This window comes from Vulpes lagopus, chromosome 23, assembly GCF_018345385.1.
Source record: "Vulpes lagopus strain Blue_001 chromosome 23, ASM1834538v1, whole genome shotgun sequence".
Classification (NCBI taxonomy): domain Eukaryota; kingdom Metazoa; phylum Chordata; class Mammalia; order Carnivora; family Canidae; genus Vulpes; species Vulpes lagopus.
The window spans coordinates 24,944,948-24,968,089 of NC_054846.1; the positions used below are offsets into that span (position 1 = coordinate 24,944,948).

The window sequence follows — 23,142 nt, forward strand, 5'->3', positions numbered from 1 at the left end:
CTGAGATCAGTGCCACAATCAGCTGTTTCCTTCAAGATTTTTTTATCTCTATGCCTTTAGTGGATGTAAATCTATTTTAGATGGTTAGGGAACCCTTACACTTCAACTCTTTCTGCTGAGCCTCAATTTCAAGAAAGTGAGTAGGGTTTGGCTGTTTCTAATTCATTTAATGGCTGCTCCGTGATTTCCTATTCTCTGTATTTGTCCTAAGATTAAAATATCCCTGGAATTGTTATGTCTTTGGTAGTTTTCTCCTGCCTTGACCTGGAACACAGGTTTTCTTGTTCTTGATTCTCTAACAATCTAATCTCACTTATTTTTCATCTTTGAGAAATTCCTCCACTTTTGTTCACCGATAGCACCCTTTGTGTTTCCAAGTCACTTAAGGATTTACTCTATCAAAATAGTGTGAACTATTTCATGCACACAGTATAGATTCTACTACAATGAACACCCCTGTGCCCACCATCCAACTTGAGAAATAATATATCACCACAATATAGTACTTAAGCGTTCCCTGTGTATTCATCCCTGATCTCATTTACTTTCCTCCCTTCTCCACTGGAAATATTTAAAGGGATTTGGGACATGAAGTAGGTGAACGTGATCTGTTTGCTATGCCAAGCCAAACACCACTGAATTAAAAATTTCAAAACCAAGACAGAAGAGTGTTTGAGAGGACTGTTCTATCATAATTACTCATTGGTGTAAATCCTAATACTTTATTGTCTTAAGGGGTATACAATGCATGGACAACACTGGAACATGTTATTTCAATGCATGCAATTTGTAATAAAAAAAAATTATGAACTCTAAAGTGCCTAAGTTCTCATTCCACGTTTAGTGGATTTTAAGACTGTTGGTCCAGTTTTGGGTTTTGGTTTTTGTTTTTCCTTTCAGATTATACAAAACTTTGTCCTGCTGATAAATTTCATTTTGCTTAGGATAGCCCAAATGAGTTTCTGCTGTTTGCAAGCAAAGAAGCCTACCTGCTCCATTCATTAATGTCATTGCCAGCTATTTCCTTAAACTGGAGGGTTTTGTACCCCTATATAAAAGTTTTTTTTTTTTAAGATTTATTTATTTATTCATGAGAGACACAGACTGAGAGAGAGAGGCAAAGACATAGGCAGAGGGGGAAGGAGAAGCAGGATCCTCATAGGGAGCCCAACATGGGACTCCATCCCGGATTCTGGGATCACGACCTGAGCCGAAGGCAGGTGCCCAACCACTGAGCCACCCAGGCATCCCCTTATGTACGAGTTTTTAAAACCAAACTAACATTTGTTTCAAGAGTTTTTGACCAACCCTGAGTTAACTTCAAATTTCTTTTCATCCTAAAAAATGGTGTATTTTTGCGAAGGAAATAATCTATTTCTGCCAACACAGTACTAATCAAAAAGCACTTTAATAAACTGGCTTTAGTTTCCACTCTTTCCAACTTATTCTAAATAAAAAATAAATGTTAAACACAAATAAGATTAGTCTTCCCAACTTTAGTATGTACAAATAAAAATGACAATTTTTAGACGAAATACTTAGTTCTAAAAGAGAAACTGTATCAGCCAGAAAACACTTTTAGCCAATCCTTTGTACTCATCGTAACACAAAAAAGCACTCCAAGGAAAACTGACCAGCGAGACAGTTACATTTGTACTCTCAGATATAAAGAATTAAATTTAAAATGCATTCACTCTTCCATCTTCTAATGTTTCTATTCTCAGAAACAGTGTGAGCACTGTTATGGTAGTCTAACTCCTACATGAAAATATGAGCTGAGAAACAGTTTACTGGAATAACATAGCTAAGAAACCTTTGAAAATTAGCTGAGGATCAAAGTATTTTCTATAAGTTCAAGATCTTATCTTAGGATGAAAGGTAATACAGGTTCTTAATCTACTTTAAAAAGAACATTGAAATTAAACCTTTCAATCACAAACAGTCAAAACTTTTAATTCAGAATGTTTCTTAAATATCAAATTTCTCTTCACAGACACTATGTCCATTTTCTTCGTAATCTTCTCTTGTTACTACCATATCTTCAAAATCGTCATTCTCTGATATCAATTTTCCACCTTCCCAGGCATAAGTAATAGGGCTGAAAATAAAGTTAAAATAAGTGAACCCAGATGACTGCACAGAACTGAAATGCCAGAAAACATTCATTAGTAGCTAAAACATAGCAATCTCTACCCAACTTAATTTAACAGAGAATCACTTGTGAAAATAAGCATAAGCTTCATAGGAATAAGGTAAACTAAGAAAGAAAAGAACCTCAGCCACCAGTTTAACTAAGCATTCTTTGTTTCCCCTATGCCCTGAATTTACAGACCCTCCTCTTCTAATAATAAACAAGAATACAAAAGATCAAAAATGCATAAAATGAAAAATACTGTCATAACGGGATATAAATTCTGTATGTGGCAAAGATAGGTCATCTATTTTGCAGAGCAACCGATGAAATAACTATTCTCTCATTTTACAGATTTGGAAAATGAGGTTCAGAGAGGTTAAGTGTGGGACTAGGATTTAACCCCAAACTATTTTTAGTCTGTGCTTTAGCTGCCACACTGCTATCTCTAAAAAATGAAACGTTTACATGGTAGGACACAGTAAGTAAAATTTTGGCACACATAAAACATTTAGTTTGGTTTTATCTTCAACCAAGATTATACTTTATGTCTCAATTCTATTTCTACTGTTCCTCTCTCCCAAATCAGTTTAAAATCTGAAAAATGATGAAAAGTTAATGTTTTTCTTATTATATTCATTGTATTTCCTAACCTTTAAACATATTTATTTACATATCTATATAACATATATACATATATAAAACAGATGTATAATAAAGATTTGCTGAATAAAAGAATAAAAACTATTTCTGATGATCTCCTGCCCTGTAATGTATACATGATTTGCATTTAAAATGAAGGAGGGATGCCTCAGCAGTTGAGCGTCTGCCTTCAGTTCAGGGGGTGATCCTGGGGTCCTGAGATCAAGTCCTGCATTAGGCTCCCTGCATGGAGCCTACTTCTTCCACTGCCTGTGTCTCTGCCTCTCTCTCTGTCTCTCTCATGAATAAATAAAATCTTTAAAAAAATAAATAAATAAATAAAATGCAGAAGGGGCGCCTGGGTGGCTCAGTTGGTTAAGCATCTGCCTTTGGCTCAGGTTATGATCTAAGGGTCTTGGGACTAGTTCTGCATCAAGTCCCTGCTCAGCAGGGAGCCTGCTTCTCCCTCTCCTCTTGCTCTTGCTATCTGTTTCTTTCTTGAAAAAATAAAATCTTTAAAAATAAAATAAAATGAAAAATAAAAAACGTGTAGGGGAAACAAAGCAAAAAAAAAAAAAAAATGTGTGGGATGGGATGCCTGGGTGGCTCAGTGATTGAGCATATGCCTTTGGCTCAGGGCGTGATCCCAGAGTCCTGGGATCAAGTCCTGTATTAGGCTCCTTGAGTGGAGCCTGCTTCTCCCTCTGCCTGTGTCTCTGCCTCTACTTCTCTCTGTCTCTCTCATGAATAAATAAATAAAATCTTAAAAAAAAATGTGTGGGGGATAAAGAAACATGGTGGAAAAAATAAAAATAAAATAAACACATAGGATAAAAATCCAGTATGCTTCGGGCAGCCCCGGTGGCACAGCAGTTTAGCACTGCCTGCAGCCCGGGGTGTGATCCTGGAGACCCAGGATCGAGTCCCACATCGGGCTTCCTGCATGGAGCCTGCTTCTCCCTCTGCCTGTGTCTCTGCCTCTCTCTTCGCTCTCTCTGAATGAATAAGTGGATAAATCTTAAAAAAAAAAAAAAATCCAGTATGCTTCATATTCTATAAAGTACATAAACATTAATACTGATAAAAATCATTCCAATGCCCAACAATTGTTTATTCTTTAATCTGATACCTATAAATTAAGTGAGCAGCAGACGAGGGCCTTCTATTTACTGCTATTGATTTAGAAAAATTCTACTTTACCTTTAAAAGGAAACTAAAAACTAAGAGTCAGGTATATGGGGGGGCACCTGGGTGGCTTAATTGGTTAGGTGTCCAACTCTTGATTTGGACTCAGATCATGTTCTCAGGGTTGTGGGATTGAGCTCCGTGTTGGGCTCAGTGCTAGGTATGGAGCCTGCTTAAGATCCTCTCTCTCCTCCCTTTGCCCCCTCCCCAATGCATACACACGCTCTCTCTCTCTCTCATTCTCTCTCAAAAAAAGCCAGATATAGGGGGTCTTATTTGCAACTCTGCCACTTGAGACTGGGACAGTGGCAAGGGGTGCTATTTAAACATATATTTGAAAAAATAAAAATAAATAAAAATAAACATATATTTGGTAAGAGACATGTATTTGCTCCTGACTGCACATGAAGAGAACTAGGTTTTAGCCTGGTCACTTACTGTAAGGCCTGTGCCAAGTTATGAGCCCTTGTTTTTTTATTTACAAAGTAAAAATGCTGAACAGGATGTGGCCTTGCTACGCTTCTTCCCCAGGAACTACACTCATCATCTCAGCATCAAGCTGTCATAGCCCATTGAAAGGCTTATCATTTTAATTATTGAGAAAGGGAAAATGAGGATTCCAAAGGTGAAATAAACCTGCCAGAACCAGGCTTTAAACTCAAGTCTACCTACTGACAGTTTTTTTTTTTTTTTCTGACCGTTTTATCTGCAAAACGACTTCCATGTTTTATTTCTAAAAGTAAGCCAACACTTACTTTTCAGGCAGCACAACTGAAACATCGTAATCTGTTGGAGTGAGACATCGAACTTCTGAGTAAACCCTGTCTCTAAATCCCGGGAAAAGGGAATTTCCTCCTGTCAAAACAATGTTCTTAAAAAAATGCGGCTGCATTTCTTTAAGAGGAAAAAAAGAAGAAAAGGCATCAGAAAACCTGTTTACTTATCTTTCCAGAAAGACAGAGATGAGGGCTTAGACAAGGGCAATCAGTTATAGTTATTGGTTGGGAAAACATGTTAATTGTTCAATAACCATAAAAATTATTTATAACTTGTAAGATTCTATAATGAAGTTAAGTTTACACAAATTGGCCTACTAAACAGTGAAACATGACCTCATAGATCTTTAAAAGAAAGGCTAAGGTGAAGAGGGAGGTAAACTGCTGACTACTTACATATACATGTAAGCTAATATGTAAATGAGTAACTTTCTAGCAGCAGATGTTTGATAATTATGGAGGAGGTATTTTTTTTTCCTAAAATGGAGGAGGTATTTCTGTAGGCTGAGATTGTGAACTAAGGTAAAGCTAAAAAAGAAGGCCTTTAAGGCATTTTAACGTGGAAGCCCAAACTTCCATGTTGTCTCACTTCGACAGATATATTCATTGTGCAACATTTACATTTGATAGTGAAAAATACTCATTATCCATAAGCATAAAGGATCTTATATTCTACACTTACGGTTACATGATGGGTGCCATATGGTTAGTTGGTATTAAAAGCCATGGGGAAATCTATGAGGAATTAATACATAATGGCCACCCCACATAATGCTTCCTTTCACAAAACAGGCACAAAGTTCCCTTACTTTGACACTGAGTCTCATGATATTAAAGCAGTGTAGTTTAAAATGCTGTAAAACACTACCTGCAACTTTATATAAACTAGGAAATTAATGAGACATTAATACAAAAATAGTTGTGAAATAACTACATTATGTGATTTTCTCTTTCTCTCTTTTTTTTTTTTAAAGGGAGGAAAGGACATTTTAAGTGGTGGTAGATTTTCTCCAATGCCTAGACTGTTCCTTATGAAGTAGGAAGACACTTTCAAGATATAAAAGTACTAACACTCTAGAAAATTACTTAGGTGAATCCTGTTTCAGGAGAACACACACATCACTAAGAAGCACCATACTTCAGCCTTATTTACATCCTGTACATTAGTCCAAATAAAACTGAGAGGATAAACCAGTCCCATCAATAGCTACAAACCATCACTTTGTTAAATTATAAATTTCTATTTTGTGGAAATTTGAGTTAAAACCTTTCTAAAACAGATACAGCAATCTAATAGTCATGAAGAGATTAATTTCCTCAAGTTTAAATAGACTATAATAACTTTCCCATATCAAATTTCTAATCTAGGACCAATAAAGAATTATTCAAGTGCACTATGAGATCTGGAAATTTCTGCAAATAAAACAGGCTTGCCACTTGCCCAAAATTACTTAGAAAACTCAGATGATTTCTCTATAGTTTATAGAGCTTATGATGTTTTTAGAAATATTATTACCATGCAATACTTTATTCATGTACCTTCAGGTAAGTTCTGAATTGAATAAACAATAGCTTCTGGAATACCCATTTCTTGAATGCCTATATCAGAAGGATTAAAGAGTATTTCTGGAACAGCAAATCTCTCATTGGCCAGACGAAGAATTTGTTCTCCAGATTTATATTTTCCACTTAACACCATCTCTTCCCTTGGCTTAAAAAAAATAAAAATAAAAATAAAAAAGTTTAAGCTACATTATCTAGTCCATACGAATAACATTTAGCAATATGTTATTATTAATATATTAACCATATTCTTGGGAGTTTCATTCAGAATTTTCTTTTTTTTTTTTTTTTCAGGATTTTCAAAAGTTAGAAAAATGTGGCCTTTTCTGTTGCCTAAACCATACGAATAAATAATTGCTCACTCTAATGCAGCTGTTCCCAAAAAGACGATCTGGCCTTATTCCACACATTTTTAAAGAGAGAGGAGAATAGATGAGAGGAAACTTCTTAACCTGCCTATAATAACAGACTGATTTCAGTTCCTAGGGAACAAAAAACATACTCTAAAAAACATTTATTATGTCTTAATGCTACCATCACTACTACTTACTTTCACTCTCCTATGTATGCATGCATATGTGTGTTTATTTTTAAGTAAGCTCTATGCCCAACATGAGGCTTGAGCTCACGACCCAGGATCAAAAGTTGCACACTATGGACTGAGTCAACCAAATGTCCCTATTTTCTTATTCTAGATGTTTACTGGACCCTGTGGCTATATTCTATCAGGACTTCCCCTTTCTCTTGTACAAAAAAACTAAATATTTAAATTCATTTATTCAATCTTCAAAAATCTATTTTGAAATCCATGGACTTTATCAATGAAATTTTGTTACTTATTTTCTGCTGAGCTGTATCCCTGAAGGGGCCAGAAAAAAAAATCTACAATATTCTACATCATTAAAATAATCACCCTTTCAATTTTACTGAGAACCATCAGTTCTTCCAGATTTGGTTATAAACATTCATTTCCATTTATATATGCAATTTTCCTCCTGAGACAAGGTATTACCCAATCTTTTATACAAGTATAAAATAGGGATCCCTGGGTGGCGCAGCGGTTTGGCGCCTGCCTTTGGCCCAGGGCGCGATCCTGGAGACCCGGGATCGAATCCCACATCAGGCTCCCGGTGCATGGAGCCTGCTTCTCCCTCTGCCTATGTCTCTGCCTCTCTCTCTTTCTCTCTGTATGACTATCATAAATAAATAAAAAATTAAAAAAAATTGTAAGTATAAAATACTTAAAATATATGAAAATATTAATTACAAAAGAATAATATGAAAGAATATTATACATCCCTTAATATAGTCAGTCATCTATTCTCTGTTCAGATTTCTGCTTCCTCAAAGAGGCTTTTTCTGACATCAAATAAAAGTTCCCTCCATAGGGCAGCTGTGGTGGCTCAGCAGTTTAGCGCTGCCTTCAGCCCAGGGCATGATCCTGGAGACCCGGGATCGAGTCCCACATCAGGCTCCCTGTGTGGAGCCTGCTTCTCCCTCTGCCTATGTCTCTGCCTCTCTCTCTCTCTCTCTCTCTCTCTCTGTATCTAATAAATAAATTAACTCTTAAAAAAAAAAGTTCCCTCCATTATTCTCCACTATTGCTCTATATTATCCTTCATAGTCTATATTGTTCACCATATGTCCACTACCTAGCACATAATGAGTATTCAATAAATTCCTAAATAATAGCATCCTAGTTAACAATGTGCCATTTATTGTATTAGGCATTTTATATACATTATCCTTCTGAACTCTCACATAACCCTGTAAGGTAGGCATATTTTCCTCTTATGATGTAATCGGTTTTGGCAAGATTACATGACTTGCTCAAGATCATTCATCTAATAACCAAAAGAACTTCTAATATATATTTCTTCCACTACATTGTCTCTCTTAACCTGGATATAATTCTGAATTCTATCATTTGGAATTTGGGAATTCCAAGTTTGAAACATTACTCTTAAATAAGAACACTCACAAATTCTATAACTTTCGGGATCCCTGGGGGGCGCAGCGGTTTAGCGCCTGCCTTTGGCCCAGGGCGCGATCCTGGAGACCCGGGATCGAATCCCGTGTCGGGCTCCCGGTGCATGGAGCCTGTTTCTCTCTATGCCCCTCCCTCTCTCCCTCTCTCTCTCTCTGTGACTATCATAAATAAATTTTTTAAAAAAATTAAAAAATTATATAATTTTCATTATACTTTAGGAAGAACAAGGAAAACTCAAATCACTTTTCAACTCAATAAACTTCTGTTAAAGTAGCAAAAAGTATTATCCTCAAGTATTATTCCTTCTTAGGCAGTAAGGAAAATATTTTCTATAAATTTATAAATTCACTTAAAAGTGATATTAGCCTGAGTTTAAAGGCTATAACTCATTTTGTCAATACTCTAAGTTGGAACAGATTCAGACTTTGGAGAAATTCAGTTGACAAAACATAAGATTATGTAGTCCTTTCCCCAGATTTTATAAAAGAGAATCAAGTGACTGTCCCAGAATCAAATATCTAAACTAGGGGAGAGAGCCAGAACTAGGTATCCTTGTTGGATGTTGGCTCTAAAGCCATTATTCATCAATATGCAATGTGGAACTACAAGTAGTTTCTGTTTTAAGGGTAAAACTCCAAAAAGATTTTTTTAGACATAGACAAAAGAAGAAATATATAAGGTCTATTGGGAGTTGCTACTTTAGTCAACGTGGGGTAGGCCATGATTACTATACAGCCTCATAAATTTTGTTCTAATACTGTAAATGAAATACTCAGTTTACATTTTACAATGGCTCTGCAGAAACTGTTAATGTCATTAATTATGAGCCAGATTTTCTCAATTTAAGTCCAATCAAGTACACTACACTTTAGTATGCATTTCCTTTCCAATAAGAGATAATACTGGAATTCGTATCAGTTGTAATCGGTAACAATATTATAGGCTTATTATTGTTATTGTCACTATCATAAGTACTAGAAAATGAAGGTTGTATCTTTTCACAATTATTTAAAAATATTCTTGAATAAACTATCAAAGTTCAAGTTTTAACAATATCCTAAGTATAAGGGTTCTCAAATAATTATAATTTTTTTCATTTTATGTAGTTATTGTTTTTCTAATTTCATAAACATATATCAGCTTTCATCAAAGTTGTATATCAGGCAACAATGAAGTTAATCAAGTACTAATTCAAAACAACATATTTTAGGATAAATTCTAACATATACTAAATGAAATTGTTTCTAAATCTTAAAATCATTAAAATATACACAATTTTTTGTTTGTTTTTTTGGTCTTTTTTTTTCAATATACACATGATTTAACATGTACAGGTAGCCCCTTGAACATGGGTTTGAACTACATGGGTCCACTTATATGCAGATTTTCTTTTTTTTTTTTTTATATGCAGATTTTCTTTACAACACAGTACTGTAGATATATTTTCTTTTTCTTATGACTTTTTAAAAAAAGATTTTATTTATTTATTTGAGAAAAAGAGAGCAAGAGCAAGGAGGAAGGGTGGAAGGAGAGGGACAAACAGATTCCATGGGACTTAATCCCAGGACCTGGGATCACAACCTGAGCTGAAGGCAGATGCTAACTGACTGAGCCACCCAGGCACTCTCTTATGACTTTCTAAACAACATTTTTTCCCTAGCTTACTTTATTATACGAATATATATCGTATATAATGCATGTAACATACAAAATATGTGTTAATAAACTTTCTGTTATTAGTAAAGCTTCCAGTCATCAGTAGGCTAGTAGTAGTTAAGTTTTTTGTGGGGATAGGGGTGTTAAGCTATATGCAGATTTTCAATTGCATGGGGCAGGGGGACGCCAGTTGGTACCCCTAACCCCTACATTGTTCAAGGATTAACTATACTTATCAATGATAAATCTTAACATTAATCGGCAAAGTAAAGATTAAACTATTATTTTTAAAATAAAAACTCAATGTAACATTCCATCATCTGGCAAAAGTCCAGGCCAACTGACTATCCAGTCTACCGATAACAAAGAGTCTACACTAAGTTAATGAAGCTTAACCTATAACCAGATACTGAGCTCAAAGCCAAAGGCCAATAAAAGAGCTATGTGGCTTCTGCCTTTTTTCTCCAAAGATATGAGTAAAACAAAGTTTACTTGGAGGAATGATCACTTCTCTACTGGCTCACTATGTAAGGTGAAGGGACATGAACTGAGAATATAGATACCGATTATTTTTCAAGTGCCCTGGGTGATACCAATGATCGTTCAGGTTTAGAGAAATTGGGAATTACTGAGACTTTACTCAGGGCCCATCCCTGTGAAATACGTATTACTTTACCACCATTAACTCTATAAAATGCTATCAATTATCCATAAGGTGTTTTATATAACTGGAGTGTTTTAATGAGCAATAATATATGAAGATGGTATTATCTATGTATTTGCAGTTTTCACTGTCCTGTAAAGAAAAAATGTACTTTCGATATCCTAAGGAGGACTTGGGCTTTCAGTTTATTACAGGCAACCTGATCTCTTCATCTGTCCCAACTCCCACTTTTCAAAGCCAGCCTAGGTCCTCCCACAAGTACCTGTCTCTAAGAATATCACAAAGTGATTTCAATTTTACAAGGCCTCCTTAGAATTCTGATTTGTATTTTTACCTCAATAGTATGTCCAAAATTTTTTTAAATTTCAGGCATATAAAGAAATATAATTGGTGCCTGGATGGCTCAGTTGGTTAAGCGTCTGCCTTTGGTTCAGGTCATGATTCCAGGATCCAGGATCAGCAAGTTCTGCTTCTCCCTCTCCCTTTGCCTGCCACTCCCCCTGCTTGTGCGCTCTCTCTCTCTCTGTCAAATAATTAAATAAAATCTTTTAAAAAATTATAAAAGTACAAAACCCAAGTATCTATCAACTTGTTTGATAAAACTTATAAATTTAACAACTCCCCTTTTTAATTTGGTGTTATCACTCACATACAGTTTCATCCTTTTACTTCTTGCTTATGTATTTCTAAGTAACATAAGTTATTCCACACATCCTGAAACTGTACAGATCTTACTAAATCTTCCTTAAAGACATCATAATGTTGGGATGCCTGTGTGGCTCAGCAGCTGAGCATCTGGCTTCAGCTCAGCGCGTAATCCGGTCCCGGGATCGAGTCCCACATTGGGCTCCCCATGAGAAGCCTGCTTCTCCCTTTGTCTGTTATCTCTGCCTCTCTCTGTGTCTTTCATGAATAAATATTTTTTAAAAAGACATCATAATGTCTTAGATGTTTTAGCCAAACATGTTTCTGTGTAGCTCTATTTCACTTTCACAATTGCTTCTTTTATAATATAATATATATCAAAATTTATTTATTTTCCTCCATTAGTAGATATTTGGGCGCTTCTCAATTTTTCACTTTTTATACTGCAATGAATGATATCATTAACATTTCCTTATGGAAACACGCTTACATTTTTGACCAAAGATTTTTAATTTCCCAATAGTCCTCCATTAAGCCAGCTAAAAGGGCAAACTTCACATTTACTCAAACAGAATTAAGTTTATCTGAGCTGATCAAAAATAAAAGGAGAAATTATTTTGACATCTAAGATAAACTGCTTCTCAATACTTTGAAAGTGTGCTGGATTTTGCCCTTTTCAACTACATCTGATCATATCAGACCAAACAAGTAAAAATTCTGTTAATAATTTTCACAACTGGCAAATAACCAACTTCCAACTGGATTTAAACTAATTCCTTAGAAAATAGAAAAGGAGTTAACTGGAATATAAATAATGATACTATCTAACACCAGATTTTTCCCATGTTCTATCACAGCTGATGCTTCTTTCTCTAAATAACTTTAATAAGATATTTATTAATCATTTATACACTTGTGTCAGAGAAAAGGCCAGCAGAAGGCTATCAACTCTGTAAGACTCTACCAAACCCAGCTAGATGTTTTTCAAATCTGACTGAGATGATCTCTTCAAGCAATGCCATTGAGGATTCTTTACATTACCTTACAAAAGCCCTTTTTAATTGTACTGAAGTCAGGCAAAACATAGTCTATCATTACAGTATTTTCTTCCCCTTTCAACCTGGAAAACAAAATAGAGACTTGTGAGATAATTAACTATGCATAACATCACCCACCAATCAACTTTCTAATTCTTAGATTATGGTTATACATACTTTGCAATATCCATATCTCTATAAAAATCCTGAGACACATAGCATACATCTTCTTTCACTTGATTAATTACATGTGTTTCATCCATAACATGAAGCTGCCTAAACAGAAATAAATACTGTAAAATTTGAAATCGAAAACGTTAAGTATAATTTACAACTGCTTAAAATATTTTTTCTGGAATTAAATCTTTGGATAATTTTTTTAAACATTAAATTTTTGAATGTGTAAAATATTTTCAACTTCATAGAATAATCACACTTCCATTTTATTTAATCTCCACATTATCTCTCTGAGGTCAACTATTAGTCCAGCTTGCAGAAAGAAACTGAAAACGAAGGCTTTAAGTTAGGTAATGTTTATCCAGTTAGCAACTTCCCTCCAACCATTCTGAATAGAATCTTGCTAAAATGACTTAACTCTGCACTTTCTTTTCTAATTATTATTATTATTATTTTTAAAGATTTTTGTTTATTTACTCATGAGAGACACAGAGAGAGAGAAGCAGAGATGGAGACAGAAGGAGAAGCAGGCTCCATGCAGGGAGCCTGACGGTGGACTCGATCCCAGGACTCCAGGACCAAGCCCTGGGCCGAAGGCAGGCGCTAAACCGCTGAGCCACCCAGGGATCTCCCTCTTTTCTAATTACAGTAGTGAGTCAGCACACAGTACCTGGTACCACGGTAGATGCTTAATAAATATTTGATGAGTGAACCTAAGAAACACAGGCTTAATGAAGAAAACAAAGATACTTTAAGAAACAAAACTGAATGGGCAGCCCCGGTGGCTCAGCGGTTTGGCGCCGTCTTCAGCCCAGGGTGTGATCCTGGAGATCCAGGATCTAGTCCCACATCGGGCTCTCTGCATGGGGCCTGCTTCTCCCTCTGCCTGTGTCTCTGCGCCTCTCTCTCTGTCTCTCATGAATAAATAAATAAAACCTTAAAAAAAAATAAAGAAAAGAAACAAAACTGAAGAAAACACAAATGGAAAGATATTCCATGCTCATGGCTGAGAACAATTCGTGTTATTAAAATGTCCAAAGCAATCTACAGATTCAGTGTAATCCCTACCAAAATACCAACAATATTTTTCAGAGAACTGGGCCAAATAATCCTAAAATTAATACGAATAACAAAAGACTCTGAATAGCCAAAGCAATCTTGAAAAAGAACAAAGTTGGAGGTATCATAATCCCAGATTTCAAGATAGACTATGAAGCTATAGTCATCAAAAACAGTATAGTACTGGCAGAAAAACAGACACATAGCTCCATGAAATAGCATAGAACCCAGAAATGAACCCATGCTTCTATGGTCAATTAATCTACAGCAATGGAGGCAAGAATATATATAATAGGGAAAAGATACCTCTTCAATAAATGGTGCTAGGAAAATTGGTCAGATACATGCCAAACAGTGAAACTAAACCACTTTATTACACCACACACACAAAATAAACTCAAAATGGATTGGACCTAGATGTGAGACCTGAAATCATAAAACTCCTTACAAAAAACATAGGCAGTTTTGGACACTGGCTTTAGCGACATTTTTCTACGTATGTCTCTTCACGCAAAGGAATGAAAGTGAAAATAAACTACTGGGAGCACACCAAAATAAAAGTCTTTCACACAGTGAAGGAAACAATTAACAAAATGAAAAGATAACCTATTGAATGGGAGAAGATATTTACAAAGGATTTATCTGAAGTGATATATCTGATAAGGGGTTAATATCCAAAATACAAAAAGACATTTTACAACCCAACACCAAAAAACCCCCAAATAATCTGATTAAAATAAGCAGAGGACCTGAATAGAAATTTTACCAAAGACAACATACAGATGGCCAGCTCAACATCACTATCATCGGGGAGACGCAAATCAAAACAAGGAGATATCACCTCACATCTATCATAATGGCTAGTATCAAAAAGAGAAGAAATAACAATGTTGGCAATAATGTATAAAAAGAAAAACTCACACAAACTGGTGTATAACCACTGTGGAAAATAGTATGGAGATTCCTCAAAAAAATTAAAAATAGAAATACCATACAATCCAGTAATTCCACTACTAGGTATTTACCCCCCAAAAAACCAAAAACATATAAAAAATATATGCACTGTTGTTTATTATAACATATTTATAATGCAAAAATATGGGAGCAACTCAAGTGTCCAATGATAGGTAAATGAATAAAGAAAAGTAGTATAGTATGTACAGGTACACACACACACACAAACACATACACACAAACACAATGGAATATTAAGCAGCCTAAAAAAGAAATGAGATCTTGCCATTTGTGACAACATGGATGAACCTAGAAGGTTTTATGCAAAATGCAGTAAGTCAGAGAAAGACAAATACGATAAGGATTTCACTTATATATGGAATCTAAACAACAAAACAGAGCAAAAACAGACCCATATGTATAGAGAACTGGCAGTTGCTAGAGGAGAGAGGGTAGGGAGATGAGCAAAACAGGTGAAGGGGAGTGGAAGGTATAGTCCTCCAGTTATGGAATGAGTAAGTCCCAGGGATGAAAGGTACAGCATAAGGAATATAGTCAAGGTACTATAATAGCATTGTGTGGTGACAGAGAGTAGCTATGTTTATAATATGCACAGCATAAAGTATAGAGTTGTCAAATTACTGTATTGTACACCTAAAACTAATGTAACATTGTGTGTCAACTATACTTCAATAAAAAACATACAAGAAAAAGATAAACAAAAATGTTTATTTCCTTTGAATATTTATCTTTACCCATATATACTACATATACTTTTTGTTTTAGACTAAATGTTATCTCACATTTTCATATGCTATCATTCTTCAAAAATATGGTTATTTACTGTCCCATAATATTTATTAGAGGAATCTAATCTATTAAAATATATTTATTAATGTTCCTGGTGTTGGAAATTTATATCAAGGGGAAAGATACTTATGTGTTTGTGATTATGGATTTGTTGCTTTTTGGGTTTTTTTAGGTAGGGTCTATGCCCCAAATGAGGCTTGAACTCATGAGCCTGAGACCAAGAGTCACATGCTCTACCAACTGAGTGAGCCAGGTGCCCCAGAGACTTTGGCTGAATCACATTTCAGCAACCAAGTTATTTTACCTCTTTGGGACTCAATCTCTTTAACTCTAAAAGGGTTATAATAATAAGATCACCAACTTAATACATCTGTAAGAAGTAAATGATTCTAATTATACATGTAAAGTGTTTAGCATAGCCCTTATAAGTAAAAAACATTATTATTGCTTCTTTTTGCTTTTTGTTATCTCCATATACACCATATTTTACCTTCTTTAAGATTTACTATTGCACCAAAGAAAAGAGGATATTAAACTATGACAATTCTAAGGTACCAACAATTGGAAGATCCATTCCAACTAGAGATCTGAGAAAAGTATAACTCAAAATCAATGCAATATAGGTACTTTTATCTGTATCTTGGATTATCTCATTATTTATTCATACTCTAGGACACAGAATTTGAAATACTTCTACTACCTTGGTGTATTGCCAAACTGTTTACCAGAAAAGTTATTTCAAGGTATGCTCTGATCAGCAGCCAGCATCACAATCTGCAACATTCTTTTTTTTTTGCAATATCATCTTTTGAAAAAAATTCTATTAAGTTGGATCATAAAAATTGTGGTATTTTAATTTGTGTTTTTCTAATAGCAGTGTCATGATAGAGAAATTCTTTTTTTTTTTTTTTTTTTAAGATTTTATTTATTTATTCATGAGAGACAGAGAGAGAGGCAGAGACACAGGCAGAGGGGGAAGCAGGCTCCATGCAGAGAGCCCGACATGGGACTCGATCCCTGGTCTCCAGGATCACGCCCTGGGCTGAAAGGGCACTAAACTGCCGAGCCACTCAGGCTGCCCTATAGAGGAATTCTTATTTGTTAACTCAATATATCCCAACTTCCTAAATAAATGCTCAGTAAATATTTTAACTGAATTTGTAATAATTACTACAGATGTTTAACATTTTTCTATGTCTGAGAATTATCCATTTATATCCTTTAACTATATGTAACCCTAATAATTATCTATCTGTATCACTGACCATTTGTTTTCTGAGAATCGTCTAGTAACCCGTTATTTTATACCAAGGTAGTGCTTTTCTTAACTGAGAAGAGCCCTTAATATATTAAAGATAACAACCCAGTGTCATATCTGCTTCAAATTGATTTCTCAGGTTTACATTGACATTAGTTTTGTTTACAAATGCTTGAAATCAGTGGTTTTCCAGACCAGAAGAGGACAAAGAGGGATTGGAGTGCTGGTAATATAGTCTGCCTGAACTGTGTTCTGGTTACTTGGGTATATTCAGTTTTTAAAGATTCACTGAATTGTACATTCAAGTTTTGTAAACTTCTGTATGTATGTTTTACCTCAATAAAAAGTTTGTTTTATTGACAAAGTTGTATGTGGGAGGGACCTGGGTTTTGGTTAACATCCTCATCTGTCTCAACTTTCTCTGCCTTTCAAATGTGGTCTTTCCAATCTGATGGGGATAGGGGGACTAAATATCCAAACTTTTTGAAACTGAACCCAATTCTTTCTGGTTCTATAATGAATAACATTCACATAATCATAATACTGTATATGCTACTCATGAGCCTTTCATTGTTAGAATTGATGTATAAATAACAAGGCAAGAAGACTTCACTTTAGTAAAAAGTCATATATAAATGTTATCTCAATAATTAAGAAGAAATCATACAGCATTATGTTTAATGAAAAAAGTCACTGTTTAAAGGTTATATACTATAGGATTCTGTTTCTTGAAATAACAACTATAGAAATGGTAAACAAATTAGAGATTGCCAGGAGAGAAGGACATGGTGAGAAAGCAAATGTAAAGGAGTAGCACAAAGGAGTTCCTTTAGAGTGATGGAATAGTTCTACAGCTTGATTTCAGTGGTGCTTAGATAAATCTATATATGGGATAAAATCGCATAGATGTACACACGAATGCATGTAAAAAATGGTAAAAATTGGGATCCCTGGGTGGTGCAGCGGTTTAGCGCCTGCCTTTGGCCCAGGGCGCGATCCTGGAGACTCCCGGTGCATGGAGCCTGCTTCTCCCTCTGCCTATGTCTCTGCCTCTCTCTCTCTCTGTGTGACTATCATAAATAAATAAAAATTAAAAAAAAATGGTAAAAATTGAAAATAATATTGTACTAGTGTCAATTTTATCATGTTGATATTGTATTAGTTAATTGAGATGTTACTAAGGTTACACAGGGCTCTCCACACTATTCTACAACTTCCTCAGTCTGTGATTATCGTAAAATAAAAAGTCTTTTACAAATGTGCTAGAGCTGGGTAGGATGGATAGGGGAGTAGGTCTCTTTTGAGAGTAACAAAAATGTTCTAAAAATGTTCTAATACACTAAAAAACACTGAAAATGTACACTTTAAATGGATGAATTTTATGGTATGTATTAGATCTCAATAAATCTGTTTAAAAAAATAACGGTACACCTGACAGAAGAAAGAAGGAAAACATGGGAGGAAAGGCAGAAGGAAATGCAGACTCACTTATTTTCTCATCTGATATAGAGGGGAGCTAAGAGATACTGACGGTGTCATACTAGTCAAAGTTAATGTAGTGAGAAATTGAGATTTAACAATTCTACTTACAGAACAAAAAAAATCCCACTTAAGTTTTTAAACAAAATAAAATTTAAAATAATAGCATAAATTAAATTTATAAATAAACATAGGAAAGCAAGAAGAGCTGGGATGTGGCAAAGTATGCTAATTCCTCATCTTTTAATGATGGATAGTCAACTAGTATTGGTTAATCCACAAACAAAAATAACAATACATTATTAAGAGTCATAGAGACTAAAACTATAAACCATACAGTTTAAAGACCATACTTTGTGTGAAATGGAATTGACATGAGAGAAAGAAAGAGGGCGTAGAGATTTATTTTCCTTTGAAAACCCTATTTCCTTAAATGCATTTTTAATTTATTTTATAATGTATAACACTTATAAACAGCTATAACTTCTAGAATTTTAAGATACTAAACATACTTAACTCCCTAGAATTTGGAAATATCCAAATTTTGGTGGACACTAGCATTTTATATGCTACAAAGCTTTTGGGTTTGTTTTTTTTTTGTTTTGTTTTTTTTTGTAAGCTCCATACCAATGGTGCTGCTTGGACTCATGACCCAGAAATCAAGAGTTGCATGCTGGACAGACTGAGCCGGCCAGGTGCCCCACTAGAAAGCCTTTCAAACTGAACATCATCTGTATTTATATATGTGATATAGTTTTTAAAAGTAGTGATATAGAATTGTCACCTGAAGTTACAACTAAATGGTCAGAGTAGTTTTAAATGACTTTAAAACAGCCAACCCTCCCAAAGAATTAAAGCTAAATATTACCTGTAAGATATGATCTCCTTTAGATGATTGGTTAGGAGTTTTCCTCCTACATTTATCCTACAAAGGGAGAATTCAAATTTGGTTCAGTTTATCGCACCTTTCATTTGGTTTTAACCTAAGAAAAACACGAAAATTGAATACAACTCACCGAATAATTGCTTCTTTTTTCTTTTTACTTCTACAATAGGGAACTATATGTGTAAAGGAATATCCACTATCTACAATGATACAGCACAACTCGGAAGGATTATCTCGAAAATACCTATGTGCACTGAGAGCACCAGCTATTCAGAAAAAGATAAAGAAAACTGGATTATATAAAGTGTACTTAATTTAAAGTAACTTAAAGAAAGGTAACAAATTAAGGCAAACACAAAGACAAAAACTTTCCTTTATTTCTATATGTCAATTAAAAATAATATGCATAACTATCACAAGCTCTCTGCAGCATTTAAACTAAAACATCACATTTTGTGGTAAACGTGACTTAAAATTTTTGTGATCAATTTTTAAAAGTAAATATTCTTAATTATTTTAACATCATAACTTATTTTAACAGTTGATAATTTTACTGAGCATTTATTACATGCTGAGCACAATTCTAAAAACTCCATGAGTATTTGTGTTTTAATCTTCACAACAGTTCCATTTTATGGATGAAGAAATTGAAGCATAGAGAAGTTAAATAATATACTCAATGTCATACAACTACAAAGTAACAGTCAAGATTCAAACCACCTAGAGTGATTCTAGAGCAAGGTTTCTCAACCTCAGAACTACTGACATTTTGAGCCAGATAATTCCTTGTTGCTGGAGGCTGTCCTAATCATTTTAAGATGTTTAGCAGCATCTGTGTCCTCACAGTCGTGACAACCAAAAATGTCTCCCAACGTTGCCCAATATCCCAAGGAGCAAAATCACCCTGAAGAACACTGTTCTAGAGATTGTGCTCTTAACCATTATAGTATAGTATCACTCATACAGACTTAAATTCTGCAAGCTAAATATTTGAGTACTTTCATTGTACAATCATGTAATGTAATTCTAGCCTTTCATAAACTAGTAAGCATATAAATATCTAAATGACATATCTAAATATCTAGATAATATTTTCAGATTGGTTTTCCACATATTGGCAGGCTGAGCTATTAACATTTCAATCAATAATAATGATAGTGAACACATCAGTGGCAGAAAAGGTAACCTCCTTAGAAACAATCTTTCAGAACTTAAAAATATGTGGCTAGTGGAGCACCTGGCTGGTACAGTCGTTACAGCATGTAACTCTTGATCTCAGGGTTGTGAGTCTGAACCTCAGAGTTTACTTTAAAAAAAAAAAAAAACAAAAAAACAACAAAAAAAGCTAGTATGTGGCTAGTAACTTCATTATGGAGAAAATACCAAACTAGTAAAAAGATGAAGTGAGAAAAGTCTGATTAGATAATCTCTAAGAGTATACCTAATTTTTAAATTCCATGTTTTATTTCCTTCAAATCTAAAAAAATGTCACCCAATATTCTTGGATTTTAAGTGTTTCTCTTTACCCTATTCATGTCTGTATTCCCATTACTTAATTGCAATCAAAACTTTAACTCACCATTTACTCTTAAGACTGCTTGGAACTGATATTCTTCAAAGAGGATTTCATTCATTGATTCTTGAATTGAAGTGAAATTAAAGTATGGTTCTGTGATAATAATATTGGTATCTAAAAAATCAACCTATGAGAGAAAAAAATTCCACAAGTTTTATAACTTTGTAGTCATAAACACTTGTTTTACATATATAAACAAAAATATTAATCCTCCTAGATGTCTTATTACTAACCCCATTTAATTGGCCAACTGAGGTACAGAAAAGTTGAATACATTACCAAGGTTCATGTAACTAGTTAGGGACATAGCTAGGATTTGAATCCCGGAAGACTGATTACAGAATCCAGGCACTTTATTATTCAATTTTAACTCTCTTAATGGTAGCATTAATAAAATGATACTATCAAACTGTTTGAAAATCAGCGTGCAAAAGTAATGAAAAATACAACTACAAGCATTAGAGATGTTTTGTTTTCCAAGTCAAATGGCCAGAAGCTTTAGCATAGTGTTTACATAATTCTCTCCTACACCTTAAGAAGCATTAAAAACTGAAAATTCACTCACTATACCTAAAGGTACATTACATACATCAAAAGCACAAAATTCTCACATAATATTCACAATTTAGGCATGTGGACAAAAATATTTTACTGTGAAACAAATAGGAGATGGTGAATTGATCTAATAATAGTAGACATGTAAATAATCTTGAGTTCCATACAGACTCTCTTAACCTCAAATTCACTTCAAAATGAAAATTCTACTCATATGCAATTACTTAATTTTAAATATTTAAATATATTTAAAATATTTATTTTATTTTATTTTTTTAAATTTATTTATGATAGTCACACAGAGAGAGAGAGAGAGGCAGAGACACAGGCAGAGGGAGAAGCAGGCTCCATGCACCGGGAGCCCGACGTGGGATTCGATCCCGGGTCTCCAGAATCGTGCCCTGGGCCAAAGGCAGGCGCCAAACCGCTGCACCACCAAGGGATCCCTAAAATATTTATAATATTTTTAAATATTATACTTCTTCAAAACTAAGAACAGTATATTAGTGACTTAAATATAACTTTTGAAACATATTCTAAAGTTAAAGCTAGATACCTCAATTACCTTCAACCCCAATCCCAGAATTACTCTCTGGAATCTGTCGTTGGCCTTTCCTCTTTACTGATACCACCTTATCTCTCACCTCAAATAATGCCACTGCCTTCTCAATGCCCTTTCTGCCTCCATTCTCTTCTCATTCTGCTCGGTCTTCTGTGCCGCTAGCATAATCATCAGCAAGTATTTTTCTAAATCAGAAATCTGATCACCCTCTGCAAATGTATTCCTCACCACACAAATCCTTCCTTCTATGACTTGACACTGCCTAAGAAATAATGCCCATATATTTGCAATTTCATCCCCCTTTCAACCCATCTTACAGCGTGTGCTGGTAAATGGTCAACAACCAGATCTCCAGGGGGAAAAAAAGCCCTGATTTGTAGGGTTTACCACCGTCTGTGTTATAGATACTGTCACCATGATTGATTTCCAGCTATCCTGAAGTCACCAAACCCTGAACACAGAGCTGGGAAGAAATGCATGTAATTGGTTCTCATTACCCTGTAGGAGCCAACTTTCAGCACAAGACTGTTCAGTAAAAATTCTGAGTCTAGGGGATCCCTGGATGGCTCAGTGGTTTAGCGCCGGCCTTTGGCCCAGGGCGTGATCCAGGAGTCCCGGGATCGAGTCCCACATCAGGCTCCCTATGTGGAGCCTGCTTCTCCCTCTGCCTGTGTCTCTGTCCCCCCACCCCCCCGTGTCTCTCATGAATAAATGGGTAAAATCTTTAAAAAAATAATAATAATAAGTCTATTCACTTCACACCATGCTCTCCCCCCTACCAGATTTTAGCTCAAGTAATCGTAAGTATATAAGTATTACTTTTCATAAACATATATATTTTGGCAGTCTATATAATTTTAAAAGCTAAAAATGAGTGATAGTACATAGTAACCATGTGGAACAGATTTATTTAAGTCATATTAAGGTGTAAACTAGCTTTACATCCTATCCTGTTGGTTCTTGCATTAACATGAGTTAATAATTCTTTGATGTTGTAATTTTTCATTGAATAAAGCATGGAAATAGAAATTTGAATACATACTCCAATTTGTTACCTGATACATTTCTTTTCCAAAAAGGTAATCCCAAACTTGTCTTTGAACATCCCAATTCACCAAGTAGCCCTAAAAAAATTCTTGTATAAATTACCACAAATATTTGAATAATTTTTAAAAATCACATTAATATACTCTAAATGACTAATTGCTCTTTATGGTTACCTTCACTACTCAAACACTGTTTAAGGAGACGCCACTCCATACTTACATTTTTTTAACATGTTCATCTCATTTAGCTTTAATATAAAGAAGTAAAATTCAGTACCACAATCAGTATCCTATAGCATCCTGCTATAGGGTCTGGGATTGAACCCCAGACAGTAACTAAGTCACGGTCATTTATTGCTAACAAGACAATTTAATTTCAATTTTTGGTTTTAATAAGATCTTATTAAAATTTAAATAGCTTTTCTAAAAACATTCCCATACATAAAAAAATCTTAATTATACATTTAAAAATTGTCTTTACATTTAGGACT

General features: G+C 34.6%; 1 protein-coding gene across 3 annotated transcripts in view; it reads right to left on the minus strand.

The window, feature by feature from the left end:
• Positions 1-702: 702 nt before the first annotated feature.
• The window catches only part of ACTR6 (actin related protein 6), a 30,639-nt gene continuing 8,199 nt past the window's right edge, over positions 703-23,142 (minus strand). Inside the window, exons 4-12 of one of the 3 annotated variants that reach the window (XM_041738293.1) lie at positions 22,661-22,729; positions 20,492-20,615; positions 19,043-19,178; positions 18,895-18,951; positions 12,467-12,565; positions 12,294-12,372; positions 6,274-6,445; positions 4,714-4,852; positions 703-2,098 (exon numbers count right to left, since the gene is read on the minus strand). In XM_041738293.1, coding sequence (XP_041594227.1) covers positions 1,969-2,098; positions 4,714-4,852; positions 6,274-6,445; positions 12,294-12,372; positions 12,467-12,565; positions 18,895-18,951; positions 19,043-19,178; positions 20,492-20,615; positions 22,661-22,729 — 1,005 coding nt within the window. In that variant the 3' untranslated portion in view covers positions 703-1,968. The remainder of the gene's footprint in view (positions 2,099-4,713; positions 4,853-6,273; positions 6,446-12,293; positions 12,373-12,466; positions 12,566-18,894; positions 18,952-19,042; positions 19,179-20,491; positions 20,616-22,660; positions 22,730-23,142) is intronic. The other 2 variants (XM_041738294.1, XM_041738295.1) reach the window with 2 other exon arrangements.